The 24,667-nt window shown below is 57.5% G+C and overlaps 1 protein-coding gene across 4 annotated transcripts; it reads left to right on the top strand.

Annotated features, from left to right (window-relative positions):
• Window positions 1–8,653: 8,653 nt before the first annotated feature.
• NDRG4 (NDRG family member 4) lies at window positions 8,654–24,591 on the top strand. 4 transcript variants are annotated; one of them, XM_048958452.1, is made up of 17 exons: window positions 8,654–8,876; window positions 12,145–12,236; window positions 12,343–12,387; window positions 18,400–18,505; window positions 18,873–18,993; window positions 19,164–19,226; window positions 19,400–19,460; window positions 19,747–19,833; window positions 19,967–20,023; window positions 20,289–20,392; window positions 20,619–20,675; window positions 20,754–20,805; window positions 20,958–21,005; window positions 21,226–21,261; window positions 21,421–21,472; window positions 21,832–21,870; window positions 22,444–24,591. In XM_048958452.1, the coding sequence occupies exons 1-17, from the start codon at window positions 8,840–8,842 to the stop codon at window positions 22,596–22,598; spliced, it is 1,212 nt and encodes a 403-aa protein (XP_048814409.1). In that variant the 5' UTR covers window positions 8,654–8,839; the 3' UTR covers window positions 22,599–24,591. The 4 variants fall into 4 exon arrangements, with proteins under 4 accessions (XP_048814409.1, XP_048814410.1, XP_048814411.1 ...); XM_048958453.1 differs by lacking the exon at window positions 21,832–21,870 and having other exon boundaries at window positions 8,659–8,876; XM_048958454.1 differs by lacking the exons at window positions 8,654–8,876; window positions 12,145–12,236; window positions 12,343–12,387 and adding an exon at window positions 15,553–15,703.
• The last annotated feature ends 76 nt before the right edge of the window (window positions 24,592–24,667 follow it).

The following is a 24,667-nucleotide window of genomic DNA, read 5'->3' as shown; positions in this document are numbered from 1 at the left end:
AGTATGTGAGGCAGCTGTGGGTGTTTAAGGCCCAGTTAAACACAAAGAGCTTTGCAGTCATCCAAACACAAACTCTCAGCTATCCAAACTACTTTTTCCACAAGAGTTCTGCTTTACTCCCTTGATTTTCTTTGCTATAAATGAGGTCTCATTTTGTCCTCTGGCCTCGGTTTATTTTTGGTCAGCAGAAAAAAAAGCTGTTGATTGTTTCTGCTAACTAGGAAGCTACAGGCATGGTCATTTAGACCAGCAGCTTCCAGGAGAGGTGGTAGTAAGGAATATTTTGAAAACTGACCTATAGTAATGCCATGGATTAATTGTAATTAATTGTACCAGAGAAACAATAGCACCTAGCTGAGTTAAAGAGCATAAGCATTTCCAATTCTGATCACTATAACATGATGGAAAGAGGCTGCAGCAGGTGAGGATACACTCAAATATAGCCAGAGACACAGAAAACCACAGCTGCTTACCCTTAGAAGACCTCCAGTAGGCTGGAATCTCTAGAGAGATACCTTTGCCTCCACTGCCAGCCCTTAAATGAGGTCTGGGAAGGGGTGGAGCCAGGATCCAGTCACTCAGGTACATTGCATGCACCTGTACATTGCATGCACTTGAGCTCCCCTGGGATGGCCCTGCCTTCCCACCAGGTGCTCAATCACTGCTTCAAGCTGTGACTTGGTATTTCTGCTGCAGTCAGTGATTGTCTGGCCATTTTTTTGGTGACTAGCTGTTAGAAGAACTTCATTCAGAATGTTAATTGACCCAGTGGCTGAATAGAGATGTGATGTAATCCAACACTGGGACAATGGTGTCTGCTTTCTTTACATAGAGCTGCTTCTGTGCCCAGATGTGCTGTTTATAAAAGCACATGGTCTGATGGCACATCATACGGCTCAGAAGATTGTGGTTTTATTTATAAGTCCAGCTCTCTGTTTAGCACTGCCTCTGCCTGGCAGGGGGCAGCTCAGAGCTGTTCCATACCTGTTTCTTTTTCTGATGATTGAATGATTTTGTACTCTGGATTGGAAGCGACGACATAATTTCTTACAGCAGATATGTTGCCAGGCTTTCACAGCTCTGCTGCATCTACCAGAGCTCAGCTAGTTACTTGGTGAGTGCTTGACAGAGCTAAAAGATTCCCCTTTTCAGAAATCATGCTGGCTTCCTTGGTCCATCTCATTAAATCCTTGCTGCTAAGCTTCATCAGGACTGCCAGGTATCTGATTAAATACAGAGAAGCACTTTTCTTACTCTCCATCCTTCTCCCCCATCCAAACAGGAGATTGGCCCAGCAGGAGAGTGGCCAAGCGTGGATAGCTGAGCCAGCAGTTCTGCTCCATTTGCCTGATATTGCCAACCCAGAAGTACTTTTACTAGAGCTGACAGCAGCCTGAGCACTAAAAGCTGAGCTGAATTGTCTGTGGGACTTCACACAAAAACTGATGGAAGGATAACAGCTACTGTGGTTTCATCGTGTCACACTGAATGGGGAAGGAAGGGAGACCACACGCATTTGAAACTTATTTCTGATGGGTTCGTTTTTAGGTCTGGCTTTGGGAGCTGATCTCCAGTTGATATGACATGCTTTGCTTTGTTTCATGCTGATCAGGCAGAGGGATTCAAATGTGGGGCAGACAGATCCTGTTTGTGAAAGAAGCTGGGCAGTTAAAAGTGGCTCTGGCTTCAGACCACCTTGCAGTGTGCTGCATCTCCTGCTGCCATGACTACATGGCCATGGCCTGGGAGGGTTGCTGTGTGCACTGCTGGTCAGAGCTGGGACAGGAGGAGTCGAGCTGAAGATGTTATTTTTGTCTGAGCCCTACCAAAACTGCTTGTTTCAGTAGAAGGTAGTGAGAACTCCACTGATGTTCTTGTGCCTTTAGACCCAAGTAGATGGCTAAGTGACTTGTTGCACATGCAGGGTGAAAACTCTAGTAGAGTGAGACTCAAGATGAGTTTAGGTTGCACTGCCTTGTTTTGGATTTGAGCATGCAGGAAGAACAGATGTCATAGTTGGCATAGACACTGAAAATGAAGTATTGCTGATTGCTGCATAAGGACGGACTGAGAGAAAGCTGCCAAGAGTTGCACACAGAAGAAGAGGTGGACAGGTAGTTGGCTGTACCACCTGAGTGGCGTTCAGATGTGCTGAGTGTGCCTGAGCGGGTGCAGGACTGGCCTCGTGCTGGAGCAGTCAGTGCCTGGGGAGCACAGCGTGGAGCCAGGCAGAGCAGGTAGCAGAAGAAAGAGCCCTGGCTTCTGCCTTCTCTTTCCCAAAGTGCTTCCTGTGTCATCGTCAGTCTGAGACAGCCTAAGAAGTAGGGTTAGGATGAGTGTGTGTATAATGAAGGCTGTGGATCACAGAGATCAAGAAGGAAAAAGACCAGACAGTCAGTTGCGTGTTTTCTACTTGCCCTGTCCTTCCCTGCCAGCCCAGCACATGCCATTCAGACTCCAAAGCCCATCTGCTGGGACTGGGCTCTGCTGTCCTGGGGTCCCTTGCAGTGTTGGAAGGAGCTGGGCTCTGTGGCTGTTTCCATTCCTATAGTATGTCCCCTGAATCTGGGACAACCAGGGATGGGAGAACAAGTGAAGCTGTGTCCACCTTCTCCCTGCAGCTTGTGGCAGGGAGCTCTGTTGGCTGCCAGGGAGCAAGAAAAGCTCCTGTAAAGAAGTTGCCAGGCACAGTAGCCCTGGAAGCACCTGGCCATGGGAGCAGCAGGCATAGGAAGGCAACCAGACTCACAGGAGGAGGAACTTCAGCAGTCCTTCAGATGTGTTTGAGCAGGAGACAGCAGGTGGGACAGGCAGTTTGAAGGGGACCTCTTCATTACTGTTGTATCTCAGTGTAATAGATGGTGTAGCTGGTTTCTGTCAGTGCACTGTGGCATGCTTATTCTGTGACCAAAGCCTGATGTCAAAAGACTTGGAGATGTGTGAGGAGGTAAAAGAGATGAGGAGTCAGGGAGTGAAAAACAGCCTAGAGAGAGCTTGGAAGAAGGCCTGAAGATGAGGAGAAAGAGGAAGATCGTGAACTCCTACCTTCCCCAAGCACTCTCCATTGTCTGGTTTTGCTTCGTAGGGGAAATCGATCCTGGGATCCCCTTCCCCAGCACCGAGGGCTGTCAGCTTCCCAGCACAGGTGCCAAGCTTCCTGGGAGCCAGGCTGATCCCACTGCTGCCCCACGGCGCTGTGCAGGAGAGCAGCTGGCTGCAGCAGCCAGACCACTCTGCGGCTGTGTGGAAAATTACAGGGGGTTGCACAGCCCCAAAAAGCTGAGGCATTTGTTCTGGTTTTCCAAACACTTCATTAATGTGATTGACAATATTAGAAGGTTCCTGACATTAGCATGCTTCTATTTTTGAAGAGTTATTTCTGATGGCAGGCTGCCAAGCAGTGCCACTGGCCTCCGTAATCTTTCTATCTGATTGGCAGGACACACTGTGGTCTTTTGCCTTTTGTTAGCCTCTCTGAAGCCATATGATTCCAGCTCTTCACAGGGTTCTCCTACAGTCAGAGGAAGCATACTTTATCCAGGTTTTCCTGCCCTTGTGTTGCAGGGTAGAAAGAATTTGTCCTTTAGATGCTGGTATGCTGCTGAGCAAGGTTTGGTGAAGGAGATACCTCCTGAGAGTCATGGTAATGCTGTCCCATCTCTGTTGTGATGCTGTGATTAAAACAACAGCAGCAAAAGTGGTAAAAGGCAAATGGACGTTGTACAACCCATCCTGTGCTCACAGCTGGTGTAGCTCACAAGGCTGTGCCTATCTCCAGTAGTTCTGGTGGTCCCTTGAGGGCCCTCCCTAGCTAGGGTGCTCTTTAGGTAAAGCAGGAGAATAATTGTTACAAAAATGGTTTGCAGACATGCACAAACAGGGGGTCTGGCCTGAACAGATAGGCAGAGCTTTCCCTGACTTCAGACCAAGAGATTGCAGATGCTTAAGATGCAGCATGGCTTTTCTTCTCATGCATTAGAGCAAAATGGGAGTGGGGAGATAACCACCCAGTAGCACAGGCCTTTAGCTGGGGAGCTTGGCAGCATTGGAGGTGGGAAAAAACAGTGCAGGAGATAGAGAAATAAAGGCACCATCAAAACAACCCTCACATATTTGTCTTCAAAGCCCATAGCCTGACTGTAGACACTCTGGGGAAGGCATTAATACCTGTTTGAATGGCAGAGGCTCCTGGTTTGCTCCAGACTGTCTAGGTTTATTACCACCATTTTACCAAGCACTGCCTGGAGCCTGAGCTGTGAGTTTTGCCATTCAGTTTGGGCTCCGGTGCACAATCACAGCTCTAGCTGCCTGGCTGGCACAGGCAGAGATGGGCACTGCTCTGCATTTGCACCAGCAGCATCAGAGGGAAGCTCTCTGCACCCAGAGCTTCGAGTCAGCAGGGCAGGATGACACAGAAAAAAGGAAATCGCTGCATTGTCCTCCTGCTTACCTCTGTGCACAGCTCTGCCCTTCCACAGCCCTGGCTCTTGGCCGGGTTCCTTTGGCCAAGGGAGCCAGCAAGGAGTGGCTGCCACCTGGCAGACCCCTCACCCGGCCCCTCTGGCTGGAGCCTGCCCCCGCCTCCCTCCTGAAAACTCACAAGCCGATTAAGCCCAGCGTGTTAATTGGCTGTGACAGCTCATTTTGTTATCTTGCAGTTCATTATTGATGGGGTGCGTGTGACTGGATTCCCAGCAAAGGTCAGTGCCAGGCCTCCCTTTCTGCCTGGCCAGAACGTGGGCACAGTAGGGCAGCAGCTCTGAGAATGGCTGGTCATGCCGTGCAGCGCCCTGCAGGGGATGTCCTGTGGCACTGGGTGGCTTCACCTTGGCTTCTCTAAAGAACAGGGCTGGAAGGGGCAGGAGTGGGGAGGGAGGTGTGCGCTGGAGGATCAGGAGGATGCAGCGGTGTGCTTTGGCTAAAAGCTCCAAAACTAACATTTTGTCCCTCTGTCTCCCTCCTCAGCATCCGCTGGGTCCATGGCCCAAAAGCAGCACGACATGGGAGTTCATTAGTGAGGAGCAGGACGAAATCGTTAGGACCGATGGATCCCTCTGAGCAAGAGGCATCGATCAGCTGCAGGTCGAGGAGAAGGTCAGGGACAGAGCCGGCGGGGTGCAGGCGTGGGGAGTTGGGTGTGCAGCTGCTCTGTGAAAGCTCTCAGGCCAAGTACAGAGCAGGGGGTGCAGAGACTGGCCAAACCCCTCTGGGTGCCTTCTCCTGCCCAGGCAAGGGCTAGCTGGGCTGGCAGCCTTTCTGCATGCTGCCCTGCCCCACTTTATCCCCCTGGGAAAGCAGTGTGTGTTTCCAGACCTGGTGCCCACAGCACCCCAGAGCTGTGGTACCCCCAAGCAGCCAGCAGAAAGGGTGCTACTTGCCATACCCACCCGTGTGTCCCCAAACACCACCAGTAGCAATAAGGCAACTATGGAATCCTGGGGAGCCATCAAGCCTTCCCACTGCATCGCCACCTCCTTAAGCCACCCCAGCACCTGGGAGCCTTGGGGATGGCATTACCCCCCTCTGCAGGGGAAGGTTAAAGTGGACATTGTTGCTCATTGTGCAATTGGAAATGCTCATTAATGCGGCCTTTGAGAGCATGCTGGTCTCTAGGCTCCAAGGAGACACCTTGCAGTCTGCTCTGTCTCACGCCTATCAGCTTGTTAAGCACATCTGTATGCACACAGTTGCTTTCTGCACAGCTCTGCTCTGCTCTGCTGACAGGTATTTATTTAAAGCCTGGCTTGACTGTGAGCGGGGGCTGCTTCCTCCTTGCTGGGAAGGTGGCACCTGGCTCTGTGCACACCAAACACAGGCAAGACAGGCAAATGTTGTGGTTTCCATGCATTTTGAACAAGGTTCTGGTGTTTCTAGAGGCATTCCAAGGCCTTGAGATGGAGACTGTTGGACACAGCTCTTGTTGTGGGCACAGAGGTAACACCTGGCCCTACTGAGCCCCTGCAGACGCAGCTTCGGAACTGAGCTGACAGCAAACTCCCTGGGGCTGCCATGCTCCTTGCTTTGCCCTGAGTTCCATCACTGCTGGGTGCAGCTGACCTGTGGGAGTTCTGCCTGGCAGCTCGCTGGGCAGGTTGTTGGTCTGGTTTTTGACCAAAATCCTCCTGTTCTGCCATAGTGGAGGTGCTGTGAGTGAATGAAAAAAGAAAACTTGAATGGAGCCCAGCCTTGTTTGAGAGATGTGTGAGAATAATTCGTTGGGGCCCTTGGGCTGAGGCAGAGCTTGCAGCCAGGATGGAAAATTACTGCGAGCCCTATGCTGCAAGGGCAGGAGGCAGCCACAGCTGGAGGCCTGCCAGCACTGCCACGAGAATGGTGCTGCTGTCAGAGCGTGGCCAACTGTGACCATGGGCCGAGTGTGTGCCCACAGCTTTCTAAGGGTTCCAGAGATTTGGGTGCCCTGTGCATTGCCCGTTTCCAAGAGTGTTTTAGGAAATAGGCCCTTCTCATGCACCTTGCCCATCGCTGATTCTCCTTGTTTCTCCCATTTCTGAACGCCTTGACTAAAATAGCCTGTCACAGATCCAGGGTGGAACAAGGCAGGACCAGCAGCCACGCACTCCAAACAACATTATGATTTAAGAGTGACAATAAAAACATCACACTCATGCGCAACTGGGGCTAAATTTAGTTCTGATCCTTAGCACAACATCACCGGACTGCGTGTGCCTGGGGGCAGCTCCTAATTCCTGCTCGATAAAGCCTCATTGAGCGCACCCATCCCCTGCCTGGAATGTGTGCAGCCATCACGTCTGCCCCGCATCAGTCTGGACTGTGCCACCCAGCCCCCTGCTCCCCATCCACCTGCCCCGTGCTCTGCCATGTGGCACAACCATTCTGAGGATAGGATGCTTCTCAAACAGCTGCAGCCCAGCTTCAGCATCACCACCTGCAGCGACATCTCTGGGCAAAGGGCTCCCCGGCTCTTTGGTGCCAACAGGAAAAGAGCAAACAGCGGAAAACAAGTCTGCACGCTGCATCCCTAACCCTCCAAGAGTCCTTGTCCACTGCTGTGGCCTCCCTGATGCCATCTCCACAGCCAGACCTTGGTTTGACTGCCTGGCTGTCACATGGCTGAGATGAAAGTGCATGGAAAGCCATGTGGAAAATGCCACATTGATCCGCAGAGAGAAATGTGGAAAAATCCATGCTGTAAAACTCCCTTTAAACATGCAATTGAAGGTGCAGACCACACCGCGTTCACGCAGATTCCAAACCCCCTGCACAGTGTTATGCTGCTGCCTCCAGCTCAGTGCATGGAAAGCCTATGTTCTCTCCATACCTGATTAACTGTGCAATTATTCCAGCCATATGGCCACGCTCCTTTGGCAAGGTAGCATCTAAAAGCTCCTATTTGGTCAAGTTGAACTTTGTGCAGAGAGGATAAATTCCTGGTGTGAAAATCAGTTCTTCCTGTAGGAATCCCTGGCTGTTAGAGGAGGTTTACATTTGCACATTTGTATCAAGAGGATGTGACCCCTTCATATCCTTGCTCAGTTCCAAGGAGAACCTTTTGCTGTGGTGTGAGAGGCAGCCCTGAAGGCAGAGAAGAACCCGGGGGCGATGAGCCAGCTCCTGGCTGAACACCCCCCGTGCTCCCCAACATCCCATTGAGGTGAGGAGGTGAGCACGGCCTGGCATGCAGAGCTACTGGTGACTCAACAGGAGAGGCTGAAGTCAGCTGGAAGCTGGTTGCCATCCAACAAGCCTGGGACAAGCTGTCAGAACAGATGTACCGGGGACAGAACAGACGTGTGCCCCAGCCCTGCTGTGGGACGAGCTGCACTTGTGCCTGGGCTGTACAGGAGTGCTGTGAGTGCACCCACTGCAGTCCTGGAGTTTAGGGTTGGGAGAAAACTTGGGTCATTGTGTGAGACCTCCAGGGTAGGGGTTGTCTCCCAGATCCCAGCACCAAAATCCCAACCCTGGTGCAGCATCTTGTGTGGTTTAGGAGACCTTCAGCCTCAGCTAAGCTGAAGAAGTCCATAATGGAGGAGTGAGTGATGGAGTCCTGGCCCCAAGGAGCAGCCTGCAGGATGTTCAGCTCTTCCCACCTGAGCCACTCCAGCTGAAGGAAGATGAATTAAAACAGTACCAAAGAAATACATGGCAAGGAGCAGTGGCACGACTGGACAGAGCAAATATAGCATTGCTACCTTGCTGCCTTGGGAGCCCTTGGGCTCCTCCACAGACCTGAGCACTGTGGTGAGGGTGATGGGTGATCCTCCTTTCCCAAACACCGCTGTCCCACAGCTCCTTGTAGGTGTCCGGGGTCCATCTCCATCCCAGCCACGGTGTCCTGGGTGACCCCTCAGACCCCACATCTTTCGCCATCCCCACTCCCTGCCCCCTGACTCCTTGGCCATGCTGTGGGGACACCCCTTGCCCAGGTCTCCCTTATCGCAGGACCTCCCGGGCCTTTTGACCATCGTGGGGACCTCCACCCTGCTCAGCCATCACGGCCCCTTTCTTGGGGCACAGCTCTGCCCCCGGAGCTCTCCCACATCTTCCATCGCCGCACCCCGCTCCCTTTCTCGCACAGCCCCCCCGCGCTCCCCGCAGCTCCACAATTTCCCCTTCGTTCCCCCCTCCCTCGTTCCCATTATCCGTCCGTTCCCGGCCCCGCTCCCGGCCCCATCCGCGGCCCCGTCCCTCCTCTCCGGCCCCGCCGAGGGGAGGATCCGCTCCCCGGGGCCGTGCCGCCTCGCCCCTGCGCCGCCCTGCGCTCTTCTCTCCGCTCCTCTCCGCTCCTCTCCGCTCCGACTCCGCTCCTCTCCGCTCCGGCTCCGCTCGCTCCCCGCGCCGGGGCCGCCGGCCCGGCATGAAGGTTCTCCGGCACAAGATCGAGCTGCTCACAGGTACCGGAGACCCGGAGGCACGGCGGGGCCGCGGGTCGCGCTGCCGCATCCCTCGGGCTGGGGCTAAGCTTCGCGGTGGCTCCGCTCCCCGCTGCCGCAGCCCCTGGCCGTGCCCTCGGGCTCGGGGCGCTCGTGGCCCCGGGTGGGCTGGGGAAGTAGGAGGGCTGCGGGGGTCCTGCTGCGGGGCTGCCGGAGCATCCCTACGGCTCACCCTCGGGGCCAGCAGCCCTGCTGCCAGCTTCCCCGGTGAGCCTCGATGCGGCTTTGGGGGGTTTGTCCTGCGCCGGCGGGGTGGGAGGGGGCCCACGCTGTGCTCTGTGAGGTTTTCCAGCAGCCCCGTTCCTTTGGTTTCTCCCCCCACCTCCGTCTTCTACACGCTGCTCCTTTCACCCCGAGGAGCCGTGCCAGCACCCCGGGATGCCACGGCCACGCTGGGCAGCACACGGAGGGCAGCGGGGAGGCCCCTGTGGGTCCCCTGTCTTCTGGACACCGCTGTTAAACTCTTCCTGCTGGGCATCCATACCGGGATGAGAAGTATAACAGTTAGCAGTAATGCATTTCCTTGCCATATGCTGCTTCTCCTTCAATAAGCGAACACTGGGCTGCAGGTTCCCAGAGAAGGCAAAGCCAACGGGGCTGCCTCCATCTGCATCTCCGCACACAGGGCAGAGCCACAGCGGCTGTCTGCATCCCTCTCCCCTGGCTCACCCCTGGAAGATTCAGGGGAAAGGCTGTTTGCAAGGGTTCATGCTGGCATGCTGTGAGAGCCCAGGGTGGGTGGTTGCTGGGCACGTGTCTGATCCATAGAAAAGAGTAAAATGGAAAGGGGTCGCTGAAATTGCTCCTGGCAGCGCACATGGAGTGTGTCCTACACAGCAGTGCCTTCAGGGGAGTAGCAGTGTGCTGTGCTCCTGGCCCTCAGCTGCTGCTTGGCTGTGCAGGCGGATGGTGCTGTGCTCTTTTTGGGACGTGGTGTTGGCACCACATGGGGAAGGCAGAGTGGGAACACCTGGGGATGGATGCTGCTGGGGAATATTGGGATGAGCTGGAGGGAAAAGTGCTCACTGCCAGCCCTGGTGGCATCTCCTTGGCCATCATATCCTGGGCAGCTTGGAGTTGGGCAGGACTTGGAGTGTCCCCATGCTACCACTGGCTGGGACCACAGCCTGGGGCTGCCCACTGGCACTGCTGGGGCACTCCCAGGAAGACACGGTGTGGCTGTGATCCTGCTGTGGGGCCGTGGCATCCTTGGGGCTCCCTGTTACAGAGATCCCAAGGCTGACCCTTAGCTCCTCTCCTGCTCCTGAGCCCAGAACTGCTCCCAGTGGCCGTCGTTCTGCACTGAGGATGCTGGTTCGCACGGGGTTCTGCCATGGGCCGGTGTTTCTCCCACCACACACCAAGATCACGGGGCTGTTCCTCATCACTCAGCCTCCCTCCCTCTGATTATCAGCCAGAGGCTTTAATTAACAAAGGCACCGACCGTGTGCTAAGTGCTGTCCCCAGCCGCCCCAGGACTGCGGCCACGCAGCGGTCAGTGCGGTCAGCGCACGGCTCTCCTGCTCTCTTCTAGACCTGGCTCCCGGTGAGGCTGATTTCCTCCCACTTTTTAACCTTCCCTCCCTTGAGTTGGGGCACAGGGCTGGAGCCAGTGTGGGACTGGGGCTGCGGGAGCTCTGGGAGGCTCTGCGCTGGTGCTTCTGCTTCGAAACCTCTCTGTTTTGTTGGTCTGCTCCCGAAGCAGAGCAGAGTGTGGTTTCTGCAGAGAGCAGCCAGGTGGCAGAGCCCGCTTGGTTTTTCAGCTGAAAACTCGGTTGGATTAGCAGAACACAGCTCTGGAGGGAAGCTTACAATCAGTTCAGTGTTCTGGGTGGCTGGGGCAGGGGTGAGCACGCCCTGCAATGTTCCTGTAGGTCTGCATTTCTGCACCTCCAGCTTGGGCTGCCTCAGGTGTGGTGCTGAGCAAAGCATGCAGCAGGCCTGGCTGAAGCTGCTGATGGAGCGGGGTCTGCTTCTGCTTGGTGCCGCCACAGCCCCCATCCTCGCTGGGCTCCATGGAGGGATTGGGTGGGAAGCAGCAGGAATATGGCTGGAGGCTTGGTGCTGGGGAATGGGTGGCAATGGGCAGCGGGACCTGCTGGGGACCCAACCTGCGCATACACAGGGCAGCCTGCACTGTCTCTGTCCCCATTCCCCTGTCCATCACTGAGTGTGGCCAGTGACTGTGCAGCCCCTCACTCCCCTTTGCTTTCTGAGCTGGGCCGATATTTGGGGGTATGTTGGCAGTGCTGGTGTTGGGGTGTACAAAGCCTTGGTGCTCTGCTCAGCAGCTCACAGCCCCACACCTGCAGTGAGGGCCATCCCTGCAAGCCCTGGAGCTGGCCAGGAGATGTGTCCCAGCTCTGCCCAGGATGCGTTGGCACCACGTGGGGAAGGCAGAGTGGGAACACCTGGGGATGGATGCTGCTGGGGAATACTGGGATGAGCTGGAGGGAGAAGTGCTCACTGCCAGCCCTGGTGGCATCTGCTTGGCCATCACATCCTGGGCAGCTTGGAGTTGGGCAGGACTTGGAGAGTCCCCATGCTACCGCTGGCTGGGACCACAGCCTGGGGCTGCCCACTGGCACTGCTGGGGCACTCTCAGGAAGACACGGTGTGGCTGTGATGTGTGGCTCCTGCTCTGCAGGTGAGGGGAGGGCTGTGTGGGTAAACGCTCTGTGTTTGGTTTCCTCCCATCGTTGCCATACCACCTTTGGCTGGTCTCTCTGCTCCCTGACAGCCGTTCCTGCTGCTCAGAGCATCCCTCTGTGTGGCTCAGAAATGTTACACCTTGGTCTGGCTCTGCAGGGAGGTCTCCTTTGCTCCCACCCTTTCTGCCCACAGCCTGCACACAGCTGAAACATTGACCCGTCTCTCTGGCCAATGCTGGAAGCTGCCGTGCAAATCAGACCATTGTCGCCCCAGGCTGTGTACTTGCAGGGTGACCAGCGCTGACAGACACACTGCTCTCCCAGTCTGCCTGAGTCCTTAACTGGGAGAGCTGGATCTGGGCAGAAGCTGAGCTCCTCCAGGTGCTGCCGGCCCTCGCCTCCATTCCTGGCCCCAAAGCTGGATTTCCTGCAGCCCCTGGCCAAGCCAGCACACTGGGCCCCATTGGCCGAGTAGATGGGAACTGATTTGGCTTTCTGGGCAGAAAGGCTCATGGAGAGCTGAGGGACAGCAGAAGCAGGACCCAGCAGGGTGCTGATGTCTCCCTCCCCTCGGACAGGGCTGCTGCTGCAGGAGATGACCATGGCGGGGCTGCACGAACTGCGCTTCACTGAGGAGAAGCCACTGCTGCGTGGCCAGGATGCTGAGCTGGTGAGTTGGGGAACAGCTCTGGCTCCAACCCCGCGTGTTGGCTGCCAGGACGTGGACACTGCTGTGCTCCAGCCCTCAGTATCTAATGGCTCTCCTTTTCCCACAGGACAACTCAGATGTGTTCCTCTCTGCTGCTGACACAGACTGGAAGGTAAGACTGGCTGTAGTGGAAGAGGAGTTGTCTCTTGCCCCAGAGTGTGGGGCAGGCAGTGGCTGCTTGGTATCTGTGCTGTGGGGAAGGGCTGGGGCTGTGGGTCTGCCTGCAGAGCCCCTGGGGACGCTGGCCTGGTGCCTGCTGCAGCACTTGGTGCTGGCGGTCGGATGTGGCTGGTGGGCACTTGGCAACGAGCTGGGGACAAAACCCTTTTAGGACTGGTGTTCTCTTCTAAAAACAAAGCTGCTTTTCCAGCCCCCTGCCATTGCCATGGCAATGGTTCCCTGGGTGATGCCAGCTCCCCAGTTACATAAGGGTGGGTGAAAGTGTCTTTCTCTTTTTGGGAGAGAAAGCCCCAATCGCCCTTGTCCTGCCCAGCTCTCCTGAAGCAGCCTGGCCCTGGGGCTGCCAGGCAGCAGGAGGCTGAGGCCGTGAGTCCCTGCAGGCTCTGCTTGCGCCTGGTCCCAGCCTGTGTTTCAGTCCCTACTTCTGTCTTGGGCTCAACCTGTGCCGTGCTCCCCTCATGTCAACTGGGGTGTCAGTACACAGGGATCTGGATGTGGGCTGCTGGTCCCTGGCTTGTTGCCTGTCCCTCTGCCAGCAGCAGGGAGGCTGGAGCACAGCGTGTCCTCTGCCGGGTCCCTGTAAGGGTACTTCACAGCACACATTGATGATCTGAAGCTTGGCAGTGCTGGCTGCACCTTCTCAACTCCTGTGCTGAACCCCCAGTGCCTGTGAGGAGCAACTAAAGCTGATTTCAGTCACCCTGCCAGAGGGGCAGGAGAGCCTCAGTCCCTGTTTTGGCAGATGCAGTGCCTTTTAGGACTGGCCCCTCCAGCCTCCATCGCCCACGTGTGCGGTGTGGCACAGCAGAGTTTAGTCAGGATGCAGGGAGGTGTGGTTTGCAGAGCCAGTGGGAACAGTCTGTTATCACCAAGGCAAGGGTGAGGAGGGAGAAGAAGGTGGTGATGCTGATGCTGTGCTGCTGGGGTCCCATGTGGGTGTCCACAGCCCCTGAAATCCCTGTGAATCGGTGTCCTGGGGCTGGTGCTCTCCATACAGCCTCACCACAGCCCCGATGTGCTTCTTGCAGTGCTGGCTGGGTGCAAGCCTGCTGTGCTTGCTGCTTGTGGCTGCAGCCGCACCAGTCTGGGGGAACCCACTTACCACAGCTCTTGGAGCCCTAGCAGGCAGTTGTTCACCCCTCACAGTGCGTGCTTGTCTGGCACACAGCTGCACACCATGCCAGAAGGCTACTGTGAGAGACGGGTTCAAAAGCTTTGCAGAAATCCAGAGCATGTCCTGTCCTTTGTCAGCTAGGTGGGTAACCTTGTCGTAAAAGGAAATTGAATGAGTTAAGCAGGACTTTACACTTGAGAACCCCTGACCAACGTGACCGATGACTGCTGTGTCTTTCAGGTGTTTTTCAATAACTCCTAGAATTATCTTCTCCATAATTTTACCAGATACTGAAGTGATACAGGCAGGCCTGGAAAAGAATGATTTTTCTTACCATTCCTAAAAACTAAGACAACATTTTCCAGCTTCCAGTTGCCTGGGACCTCTCTATATTCTTAAGACCATTGGAGAATAAATAATTGAAGGAGGAGTCTCTCCATAACATCATCCAGTTCTTTCCATGTCCTGGGATGATTCCCATTGGGCCCATGGACTTACATGCCTTCAGCTGGCACAATGGCACGTAGACCTGTGCAGAGCTTTGTTCCTGTATCAGAAGTCATTTAGGACATGGGCTTCCCCTCCCACATGGCTGTTCACCAGCACAGCTGCGTCTCCAGGGCTTTGGGGTGGAGTTGCCCACAGGACAAAACAATGCAGTGCAAAGTTTCCGAGCTAGCCTGGCTTGTTCAAGGCAAGGTGAAGGCTTTCCCATTGCCTGTCTGTCTGCCCTTTCTCCCACCCGTCCCTCCCCTACGTGGTGGTGAAGTTGAGGACACATGAGGAAGCCATGTGCACACTGGTGATGGCAGGAGTGCTCAAGGCCCTGGCCTGGGAAGTTGCTCGGAGACACTGAGCCACTGCTGTGATGTGTGCTGGGCCATGGAGGCAGACGTGGCAAGGGATGCCAGTGGGCACCAGATGCCTCTCTGAGGCTGGGCAACAAGGCCATGCTGGGCCGGGGAGGCAGGAGTGTCCTTGCTGGATGCTGCCTTGGTCCAGCAACAGAATGTGGTTACCCAGCCTGGCCAGGAAGGCACTGCAGGCTGCAGGACTGCTTCTATCTGATTATCAGCCAGTAGGGTTGGGCTGAAGGTGCAGGGAATGACACGGGGCCGTGATGGTGAGGATCTGTTTCTGGATGGGACCATTGGGCAGGTGGAGAGACAAGCATGCTCCTGCTGTGTGGCGCAGGGATGCGGTCTGACCCACTGGGGATGCTGGGCTGTTCCTCCTGGCTTATTCACCTGCCGCTGGCCATGTCCAGGTTTGGGCTGAATTAGGGTTGTGCTATCATCCTGCACCTGGCAGGGGTGGGGGGATTTGCATCCATGCCAGCGTGTCATGTAAGCTCTCTGTGGCCACACAACCACACTGTGTTTCTTGTTTCATATCTGCACCTTCCCCCCCTGGCCACAGACCTTCTTATGCTCCTGGGTGAGGTGAGGGCGTATTGGGGCAACATTCGTTTGTGTCCACACATGTGCACAAGGCTCTGTGTGCATGGTTATGTGCATACACAGGCCACCTGCTGTGTGTGTTTGTGAGTGCAGAGGGCTTCCCTGTGCATGTGCATTGCTGCAGGCTCCGGCCTGGATGGCTGCAGGCTCAAGCATGACTCTGCGTGTTTGCACTGAGCCAAGTGTGCACACATCTGGGTGCAGGTGAGGGGTGCTGAGCTCTGCCTTGAGGATGCTCTGTGTCACAGACGGTGTCAGCGTAGCCCCATCTGTGTGCCTGTGCCTGTTTGGTCTGCCGAAGGAGGGAAGATGGAGCGGGTACCGCACGGCGCCGGGCGTTTTTCTTCATAAACAAGGGTATTTGGGGCCAATTGGAGCATGAATAATTCTCGTGGCAGCCAATGGCTGAGTGCCGGCTGCATCGCAGCGCTCGCCTGCCATGGAGGCCAAACCTGCTGGGGCTGCACGTCGGCTGAGGGGGAAGGGAGAGGGAGGGCTTAGCGCAGGGCTGGGGCTCCGTTATAAATCGAGGCGAGGGGCTGAGCCGGCGCAGAGCTCTGCTTCATCCCAGCCCGCTGCAGCGCCGTGCCCTGCGCTGGGACCCCGTGCCCGGCCCTCCCTGACCGCGCATCCTCTCCCGCACGCTCCTCACCATGCCCGAGTGCTGGGATGGGGTAGGTACCACCGGCGCCGTGCCGCGCTCTCTTCCCCCTGGGTTTTGCCCCACTTCCTACCCCACTGGCTCAGGATGGATCACAGCACCAAGCGGGGCTCGCTGTGTGCCGGGAGGTGATGGGGTGGGCGCAGCTCCCGCCGGGGAGCCCTTCCTTCACGCGGCCACACCACCACTGCATCCCTGATGCGGTGCGGGTTTCGGGGCCGCATTGTCCTTGAGCTCGTCCTCCTCGGGCCTGGCGGAGCTCCGCACCGGGACAAGCTGAGCCGTGGCTGCAGCTGTGCTGGGATGACTGCGGGCAGGGGGGGCCCTGCTGCATCCCACCCAGGGTCTGGGGGGAGCAGAGGGGATGGAGGACCAGGGAACGGCCATTTGGGAGCGACCCCTCGGATGTCTTGCAGCCTCTGCAGTGATGGCAACAGGCTGGTGTGGAGGGTGGGCAGGTGGGAGTGCTGTGACGGGCAAGTGGGAGCCCTGCGGGTGCTGAACCCAGTGCACGGAGCTGGGCTCTGCCAGGCACGTAAGGGTGCTGCAGCCCCCACACCACCTCGCTGCAGCCATGGGTGGTCAGTGACCCCCTTCTTGTTGTTAGCTTCATTCTCTCCATCACGAGCCTCTCTTCTGAGTGAGCACGGACGCATCTGCGGCAGAGGGCAGGGCTGTGGCACCCGGCAGTGCCGCAGCAGGCAGGGATGTGCCTGGCCTGCTGGGTGGGGGTCACAGCGCTGGGGAAGGAGATGCCAGCTCAGGCTTGTGATTTGGAGCTGGGAGCGCAGAGGGGGCTGTGTTGGAAGGAAGGAGAGAGCTCTGTGCCCAGGATTGGGCTGTGTGGACACCTCCTGCTCGGTGACCTTGGGCCAAGCCGTTCTGCTGCCTCAGTTTCCTCATCCGTCACGGTGTCCCTGCTCAGCACCTGCAGAGGTGGGCGAGAGGGAAGGGATGAGTGATTCTGTGATTCTGGGTGCCGTGAGCCGTGGGAGAGGAGTGATGGTGTGACTGAGAGCTGGGTCAGGGTGTCCTTGGGGAGCTCAGCATCAGCTCTGAGGAGCCCTTGAGCCGTCCTCCGGTGCTGAGAGTCCCTGGGGGCAGCAGCTCATGGCGTGGAGAGGCACCACGGCAAGGAGCATCCGTCCTCAGGCTGCTCCTCCTGCCTGAGGCCTGCGTCCTTCACAGTCCTTGGTGGCGTGTGGCCTGCTGGAGCCCACGTGGCTGTGGAGGGGCCGTTCCCCCTGCATCATCCCATCCATGGGCCTTGTCTGTAGCTGTCAGGGCTTGGGCAGGAGGACGAAGTGTGACCTTGTGGGCCTGGGACACCGGGCCTGGAAGCCCCTAGCCGGGAGAAGCTCTGATGGCAGCAAGTGAGGGCTGGAGGGCATCTGTGCCCTGAAATGGTACCCTGGCAATGAGATCTCTTCTGCTCCCTCCTCCTTAGCGAGGCTGAAGTGAGGGTCAGAGGGTGGTCAGGAAGGAGTTGTCCTTTACTCCCCTTCTCTCTCTGGCAATCGCTGCCCTCCCAAGCCATGGAAATGGTGGCACAAGGCATTCCTGGTCTCTCTGTGGGGCATGGCTATTTTTGAGCATGGGGTTTTGCGGTTATTTTAGCTCTCATTTTGAGCTCAGGATGTGGCATTTTCCAGGGCGATCTTTGGGATCTGACCGCTGCCTATTTGCCCCAGGTGTAGTGAATCCAGGCCAAGTGGGTCACACTGTTCTCACATCTTGTTGCCAAAACTGCCCTGGTCTCCTGCTCTCTGAGTCCTCCTGTCCTGTCCCGTTTCCCACCTGCCCCATCCCATGATCATGGCCATCCCAAGCCCTCTTCGATCATCCCACATTCTCTCATCTCAATTTAAACCATCCTATCCCATCACATCTCCTTCCATCTGAAACCTCTATCCCTTCATCCTGTCCTGTGCATACACCCATTCCATCCTAGATCCCATCCCATCCCGTACACCTTTCCAATCCTAAATCTTCCCACCCCATCCCAACTCTCCATCCCTTCCTGCGGTCTTCCCGTCCCGTCTCAGCTGTCCTGTACCATCCCAGATGCTCTGCATTTATTGTACTCTCTATTTGGGTCATGGCTGCATTTTCCTGCACTGGCTCCTGGGCAGCCTCCTGTGTCTCTGGAAAGAGGTTGAGCTGCATTTGGACAGACTTTGCTCATTGCTGCTGCCAAGCCTGGGGATCCCAAGCCTTTCACATGGGTGAAATCTGCTCATGTCAAAGGTGAAGGCAGATGTGGAGTTGGCGTGTGGATCCTGTGAGGAGTCACAGAGAGCCTGCAGAGGAACCATCCACAGGCTGCTATTAAATATGCAGTAGCTGCATCCAGCTTGGGAAAACTCCGCCCTGTGGGGAGCTGATGGAGGCTGGGAGTATTTATATGCAATGCCCTGCTCTCTGCTGCTGGCCTAGATGCAGGGCCCCCTGCAGCTTGGGGCTCACCCCTGCCCAGCGCTGTGGGGCCACATGCCCTGAGCCCCAGGAGAAATCTCCATGGTGCTGCCTGCCAGGTGCTTGCTTACCCACAGATGGTTCCCATGGGGAAGGCATTTCTGGGATGCTGGCCACACTGAAGGCTGTGGCCACACACACACACACACACACACACGACTCTTGGGAGGGTTGCTGGGGCAGGAGGGGTGTGCGGGGCAGGACAAATGTCACCCATCTTTCCTCTTCCTCCAGGAACACGACATTGAGACGCCCTATGGGCTGCTGCACGTGGTCATCCGGGGCTCACCCAAGGGGAACCGCCCTGCCATCCTGACGTACCACGATGTGGGCCTCAACCGTGAGTGCCTGGGATGAAGGAGCCACCTCGCCCATTTTAGCCATCCTGCTTCTTTCTGAAGGCAGCATGGAGTGGATGAGAATGATCTCAGCCATGCTGGATGGGAGCAGTGTGGCTGCTTTGAGCCCCTGCAGCCTTGTCCCGCAGTCCTTGGTGTCCATCCTCATGCACTCCATTCCTGATAGGGACACACAGCCCTTGCTAACAGTGGCTGTGGTCTCTGCTGTGGAGGCCAGAAGCTCAGAGGGAGGGGGTGGAAGGCTTTGCTGGCACGTCAGCTCCTGGCCAAGGCAGTCTCCCATGCTCCCCTCACCCACCAGGCCCTGTGCTGGGTGTTTGGTCTCTGATCACTGCCTCCCTTTGACAGACAAGCTTTGCTTCAACACCTTCTTCAACTATGAAGACATGCAGGAGATCACAAAACACTTTGTGGTGTGTCACGTGGATGCGCCAGGCCAGCAGGCAGGAGCCTCGCAGTTCCCGCAGGGGTAGGTGCCTGTGCTGGGGACCTGCCATGCCCACCGGATGTCCTTGCCAGGGCAACCACCCGCTTGCTGTGTCAGAGCCCAGGGTGGGCAATGTGATGCTTGGTGGGTGAGCAGGGTTGTGAGCTCTTCCCAGGCCCCACAACCACCTCCCTGTGCCCTCCCTGCTGCAGGTACCAGTACCCATCCATGGACCAGCTGGCTGCCATGTTACCCAGCGTGGTGCAGCACTTCGGGTGAGTCAACCTCTCCTCAGCTGGTGCAGGGAGCAGCGCAGCAGGAGGGCTTGGGGCTGGGGCAGTTGTCCTGGCCAGCCAGTACCCTGTGTGTCATTTTGTGCCCCATCCTCGTGGAAGGGATGCCCTGGGGCTTCCCACCATTTCCTTATGCGTACGTCTCTGCTTTCCAGATTCAAGTATGTGATCGGGATCGGTGTTGGGGCAGGAGCCTACGTGCTGGCCAAGTTTGCGGTGAGCATGGAGTGGCCCTGCGTTGACTGTGCCTCCTGCCAGCCCAGCATGTGGGCAGGAGAGCCTGAGCTGTCACCCCAGGCACAGAGTGATGCCGTGAAGGTTCCTGGGGGACAGTGGAGGTTGGGATGGCAGTGCTGTGCCAAGACAGGGCCATGTTGGCCCCCAGGGCTCCAGGACAACTTGGGAAGCCCCTGGCCTGGCTGTAGTGCCTGCACAGTGGGCAGTGTTGCTGGTGGGCACATTGCCTCTTCGTGCTGAACATCCCTTCTCTTGCTTGGTGCAGCTCATCTTCCCCGACCTGGTTGAAGGGCTGGTCCTCATGAATATCGACCCCAACGGCAAAGGCTGGATTGACTGGGCAGCTGCTAAGGTGAGCAGAACCCCAAACTCCTCCAAGCTCTGGTGGCACCCTTAGGTGCTTAGGCCTCCATCCCATGCCACCTGTGGTGCCAGGGCAGGAGCCAGCCAGGGCAGGATGGTGACTCCCTGTGCTCCCTCCACAGCTCTCAGGCCTCACCAGCACACTGCCAGACATGGTCCTGTCCCACCTGTTCAGCCAGGTAAGGGCTGCCTGCCCTGCATTCTGCCTGCACCTGTCCCCACAGCATCCCAGCCTAGCTGTGCCCTACCCCCATGTGCTGGGTGCTGTGGTGCTGGGGATGGGCCTGGCAAAGCCCTGCCTGCATCTCTTCTGCCTGCTCTGGGGCTCAGCCCTACCCAAGTGCTGGGTGAGATCCGTGCCTGCATCCTGCTGTTCTGCTGTCAGTGGGCAAGGCATGGGCACCTGGCAGCCCTGGTCCTGATTTCTGTCCCCTGCTGGTGCAGGAGGAGCTGGTGAACAACACGGAGCTGGTGCAGAGTTACAGGCAGCAGATTGGCAGCGTGGTGAACCAGTTCAACCTGCAGCTCTTCCTCAACATGTACAACGGGTAAGCAGCATCCAGCAACACCGCCATCTTTGCCAGGTGGCCCCGAGGTCACTGCAACCTCCAGCCCACTGAGTGCTGCTGTCACCCTCTAGTGCAGGCCAGCAGGGAGCAGCGTACTGGGGGATCACAGTGTGCTGGGACAGCAGGGCTCCACAGAGCTGTTCTGTGGGCATAGCCCAGCTCTGTGCCTGCCTACATGCTCACACTGGCTCTCTCTCTCCTCCAGCCGCAGGGATCTGGACATCAACCGGCCCGGCACTGTGCCCAACGCCAAGACACTGCGGTAAGAGCTGCACAGGCACCGCCCAGGGCAAGGAGCCCAGCCTGAGCCCTGACTGCCATTTCCTCCTCTCATTTCCAGTTGCCCTGTGATGTTGGTGGTGGGAGACAACGCTCCTGCTGAAGAGGGTGTGGTAAGTGATTGTAGGCACCCATGCTTGTAGGCACATGGGCACACGTGGCTGCCTGGCCAGCACGGTGCTGGGACCAAAGGTGGTACCTGTGGGCAGCTTCTGCCAGGCATGAGGCACCCCAGGGTGCTCGTTCTTGTCCCTCTCACCCACAGGTGGAGTGTAATTCCAAGCTGGATCCCACAAACACCACTTTTCTGAAGGTAAGTGGGTGGTGAGGGCATCAGGGTGGCCCCCACTGCTTGTGCAGTGCCCTGTTGCTCCGTGCTCCAGCATTACAGGTTGTCCCTGTCTACCTGCCCCAGGTTCACGTGGGACTGGAGTGAGCAGGGTGGCCTGGCAGTAGAATCCTGCCAGTGGGCACCAGGGGTTGGGGTGGGAGAAAAGGCGTCCCCCAGACTAACCAGAACCTTCTGTGTGCAGATGGCGGATTCTGGTGGGCTGCCCCAGGTCACACAGGTGAGTGCTCTCCAGCAGCTGAGTTATACTGGCCCCTGAGACACGCACTGGTGCGGCTCCTATCTGGAAAGGGCTGGGCTGATGTGGGCACAGGGCTCCCAGGGGGTACTGGTGGTGGTGTGGGGCTGTGCCTCAGCTCCTTCTGCTCTCTCCCTGCAGCCCGGCAAGCTGACCGAAGCCTTCAAGTACTTCCTGCAAGGCATGGGCTACAGTGAGTGCCAGGGCTGGGCACGGGGCTGCCTGGGTGTGCGTGTGTGTATGTGTGTGTGGCAGAGCCTGGCATTTGTGTGTGCCCATCCTGACAGAGAGCTGCAAACGTGTCTGGAGTGCTGAATGTGTACGAGGTGCCCATCCGTGCGTTTGGGGTGTGGGGCGTACAGGCTCTGTGTGCAAGAGAACTGTGTAGGTGTGGGTCTCTGCGCGTGTGTGTGTGTGTGCAGGTCTGTGTGCAGCCACGCAAATCTGTGCACTCGCTGGGTTAGGAGGAGACCTGTGGCCCCGTGCAGCCCCCAGTGTAGCTGACGTTCTCTCTCTGCCCTCCTTGCCCTCCTCCTGCTCCCGCCCTGCCAGTCGCCCACCTGAAGGATCGGAGGCTGAGTGGAGGTGCAGGTACCGCTCGGTGCTGCCCGCCCTGCATGGTGCCCTCCTGGCGCTGAGCCCTGAGGCTGCTGGGGCGCCTTTGGGAGCAGCCTGGTTGTGGGGCTGGCCCTTCCCAGACAGTGCCTTCTGTTCTGCTGCGCTTTGCCCAAAGCGTTGGGCTGCCTCCACCCTGAGCCAGGGCTGAGGGCTGAGTGATGGCATTCAGACGAGCCTCCCATGCAGGCAGCATGCCCACCGTGTGCTCTTCCACAGGACAGGAGCGATGCCCTCCGTGCTTCCTGGCTGGAGGAAGGCACCACCTTCACCCCGGGGAGCCGGGAGAGCTCCCATCCCCATTCACACCCCCCTGGAGCATGGTGGCTGGGGCTTCCCACTGCCTCAGTGCCCAGGGGATTGGCTGGGGCACCACATCCTCTGCCAGCACGGAGCTGCTCATGTTGTGGCACTGCATGCTGCAAGCTTGTGCCTGGGGCCATCTGCCTTGGGGGACCCGCTCCAGGCCAGCAGCTTTGCTTGCATTAGGCAGTGTCAGCCCAACCTCTCCTGGCCGAGCACCCAGACCCCCTCTCTGTGCCCATGCAGTGCCATCTGCCAGCATGACCCGCCTGGCACGCTCCCGCACAGCCTCGCTCACCAGCGCCAGTTCTGTGGAAGGTGCCCGACCGCGTGCCTGTACCCATTCGGAGAGCAGCGAGGCCATGGGGCAGATCAACCACACCATGGAGGTATCGTGCTGAGGCCCGTGGCTGCCACCACCGTTTCCTCCAGAGCCATTTCCCATCCGTCAGCATCCCGCCAGCACCCACCCACCCCGCGGACGACCTCTGCCAGTGCTCTCGCTCCCCTGGGGTTGATTTATCTTCTTTGCTGTTGGCCTCCCTCCTTCACTGGGCACCAGAGGAGCTTCTCCTTGTCATCTGCAGGCTCTGAGTCCCAGCTCAGCCCAATAGTCACACGTGGCTCTGTCTCAGTTCTCACCCTCCCCAGCACTGCCTCGGCCCTGGTGTGGAAGGGAGGATGGCAGGGGGACGTGGCCGGGATGGGTGAGCGGGGGTGGGATGGGGGAATGGAGCAGGACAGTGGGACATGGGCAGGACAGCAGGACGTGAGCAGAACAGCAGGATGCAGAGAGGTAGGTCGGTCTCTTAAGGGTGGCCAAGCCAGAAGGAAGCCAGGGCTGGGGTGCTGCTCGTGGTCATTTTGGGGAGAGCACAGTGCCCACCCTGGGACCGCAGCTCCCATTCTCCCCAGCAGCCGTTCCCTGGGCACTGTGTGGGATCTCTGGCACGGGCAGGACCTGCAGCTCGGGTGCACTGGGCATCGTGAGCAATTGCATCCTGCCTGTGCCCCTCCCTGCCATGCACTTTGGGGGCTGCCCAGGGCAGGGGCAGAGGTCCCAGCCTGAGCCATCAGGGCAAAAGGGGGTCACGGGCATCCCCCCAGCCCACATCCCGTGCACAGTGCTGCCTGGGCCCTGTTGCAAAAAGGTCAGTTGCTGCCTGCCACCAAAAATGCATGTGGGGGCAGTGTCTGCCCCTTGCCTCACCCGGTCCCTGATGTAGTGGCCCTGGTCTGAGGCCACCAAAGTTCAGAGGCTGCTGGGTCTGGGATCACCATGAGCATCCACCCCCTCAGCCTTTGTCTGTCACTGCAGCAGAGCCATTAGCAATAAGATGAGACCACCCCACTCCAGGAAGCCCCCTGCACCCCTGGCCCCTCAGGGCACCCCACTGTGGCGTGCTGATTCTGCAGGGTGACCCCATGGCACACGGGGAACGTTTCACACCTGGCTTTGTCCATGGGAGATGGTTCCCCCGTGTCTCACCTCTGCAGGGAGCGGGCCATCAAGGGCTTGGCTCTAAGCAGTCTGCAAGGCCCCATCCAGCCCCAGGTGGCATGGACAGCCACATCGTTGTGTAACCCTGCGATCGGCCACCCAGCCCAGCTCCTCCTGTGCCTGGGCCAAAGGAGAGCCCAGCTCTGGTGATGGGTGCTGGGGGTCTCATGGCGGCCCTGGGACAGGGTCCACCTGCTCTGGGTCATCTGGGCTGGAGCAGGTCCCCTGCAGCCCCCTGAAGCACTTTCCCCACAGGCCCTCGCCCCCATCAAGGGGCCACAGGGCTCCCAGCAGGTGCTCGAGGGCTCCTGGCCCCAAGGCCGGCACTTTGGTTCGGACCCCATAACGCTGACGATGCCAGTGTCCCTGTTTTCCCCCATTCACTCTGCTACGTGCTTCCTTCTTGGTGTGACTCTTAATGCTAAGCAGACGTTTTTTTCTGTAGATACCACTGCGATCACCCATTTCTCAGCGTGTCCTTCAGATGATATATATATAAATACCTATACATATTATATATATGGGGTTGTCCGTCCCTGACCTTTGGGTTTGCGCCCCCTGTTCTCTCGTACAAGTGGTGCCGTGTGGTTCCATTTGAGGTGGTCTGGCCGTGCTTGCCTTCGGTTTCCCACCTGGGTTGTGTTGGTTCGTTCTGTTCCCTCTGTGGTTTGTTCTTTTCATTTTACTGGTTCTCCTCTTTTCCCAGTCACATCAGAATCGAACGCATTTCCCCCTTTCCCTGTCTGAGCAAAACTGGTTTTGTCACAGTGGTGTCGAGGCCACATTTCTCACACAAGAAGGCAATATGTAAACCAGATTTAACTAACCTGTCGCTGTAGAGAGGATTTACTGTATTGGAAAAAAAAATATTAATAAATATGATAAGAATCTGCTGTGCTTTTCTCGTGCTGAGTTGAGGCTGGATCTGAGGTCTGGGCAGGCAGCCTGGGAGCCCTTCTCAGCTGGCTG

Source organism: Lagopus muta, chromosome 12 (assembly GCF_023343835.1).
Source record: "Lagopus muta isolate bLagMut1 chromosome 12, bLagMut1 primary, whole genome shotgun sequence".
In the NCBI taxonomy this organism is placed as follows: Eukaryota; Metazoa; Chordata; class Aves; order Galliformes; family Phasianidae; genus Lagopus; species Lagopus muta.
The sequence above is the reverse complement of the archived record's forward strand: the minus strand, read 5'-3'. Positions and strand labels throughout refer to the sequence as shown.

Bases quoted from the DNA above. Each gene is read 5' to 3' on its own strand.
- NDRG4 (XM_048958452.1), top strand. From the start codon at position 8,840: ATGAAGGTTCTCCGGCACAAGATCGAGCTGCTCACAG. The intron at 19,227-19,399 runs GTGAGTCAACCT...TCTGCTTTCCAG, and splicing joins AGCGTGGTGCAGCACTTCGG to ATTCAAGTATGTGATCGGGA. The intron at 21,473-21,831 runs GTGAGTGCCAGG...CCGCCCTGCCAG, and splicing joins CCTGCAAGGCATGGGCTACA to TCGCCCACCTGAAGGATCGG.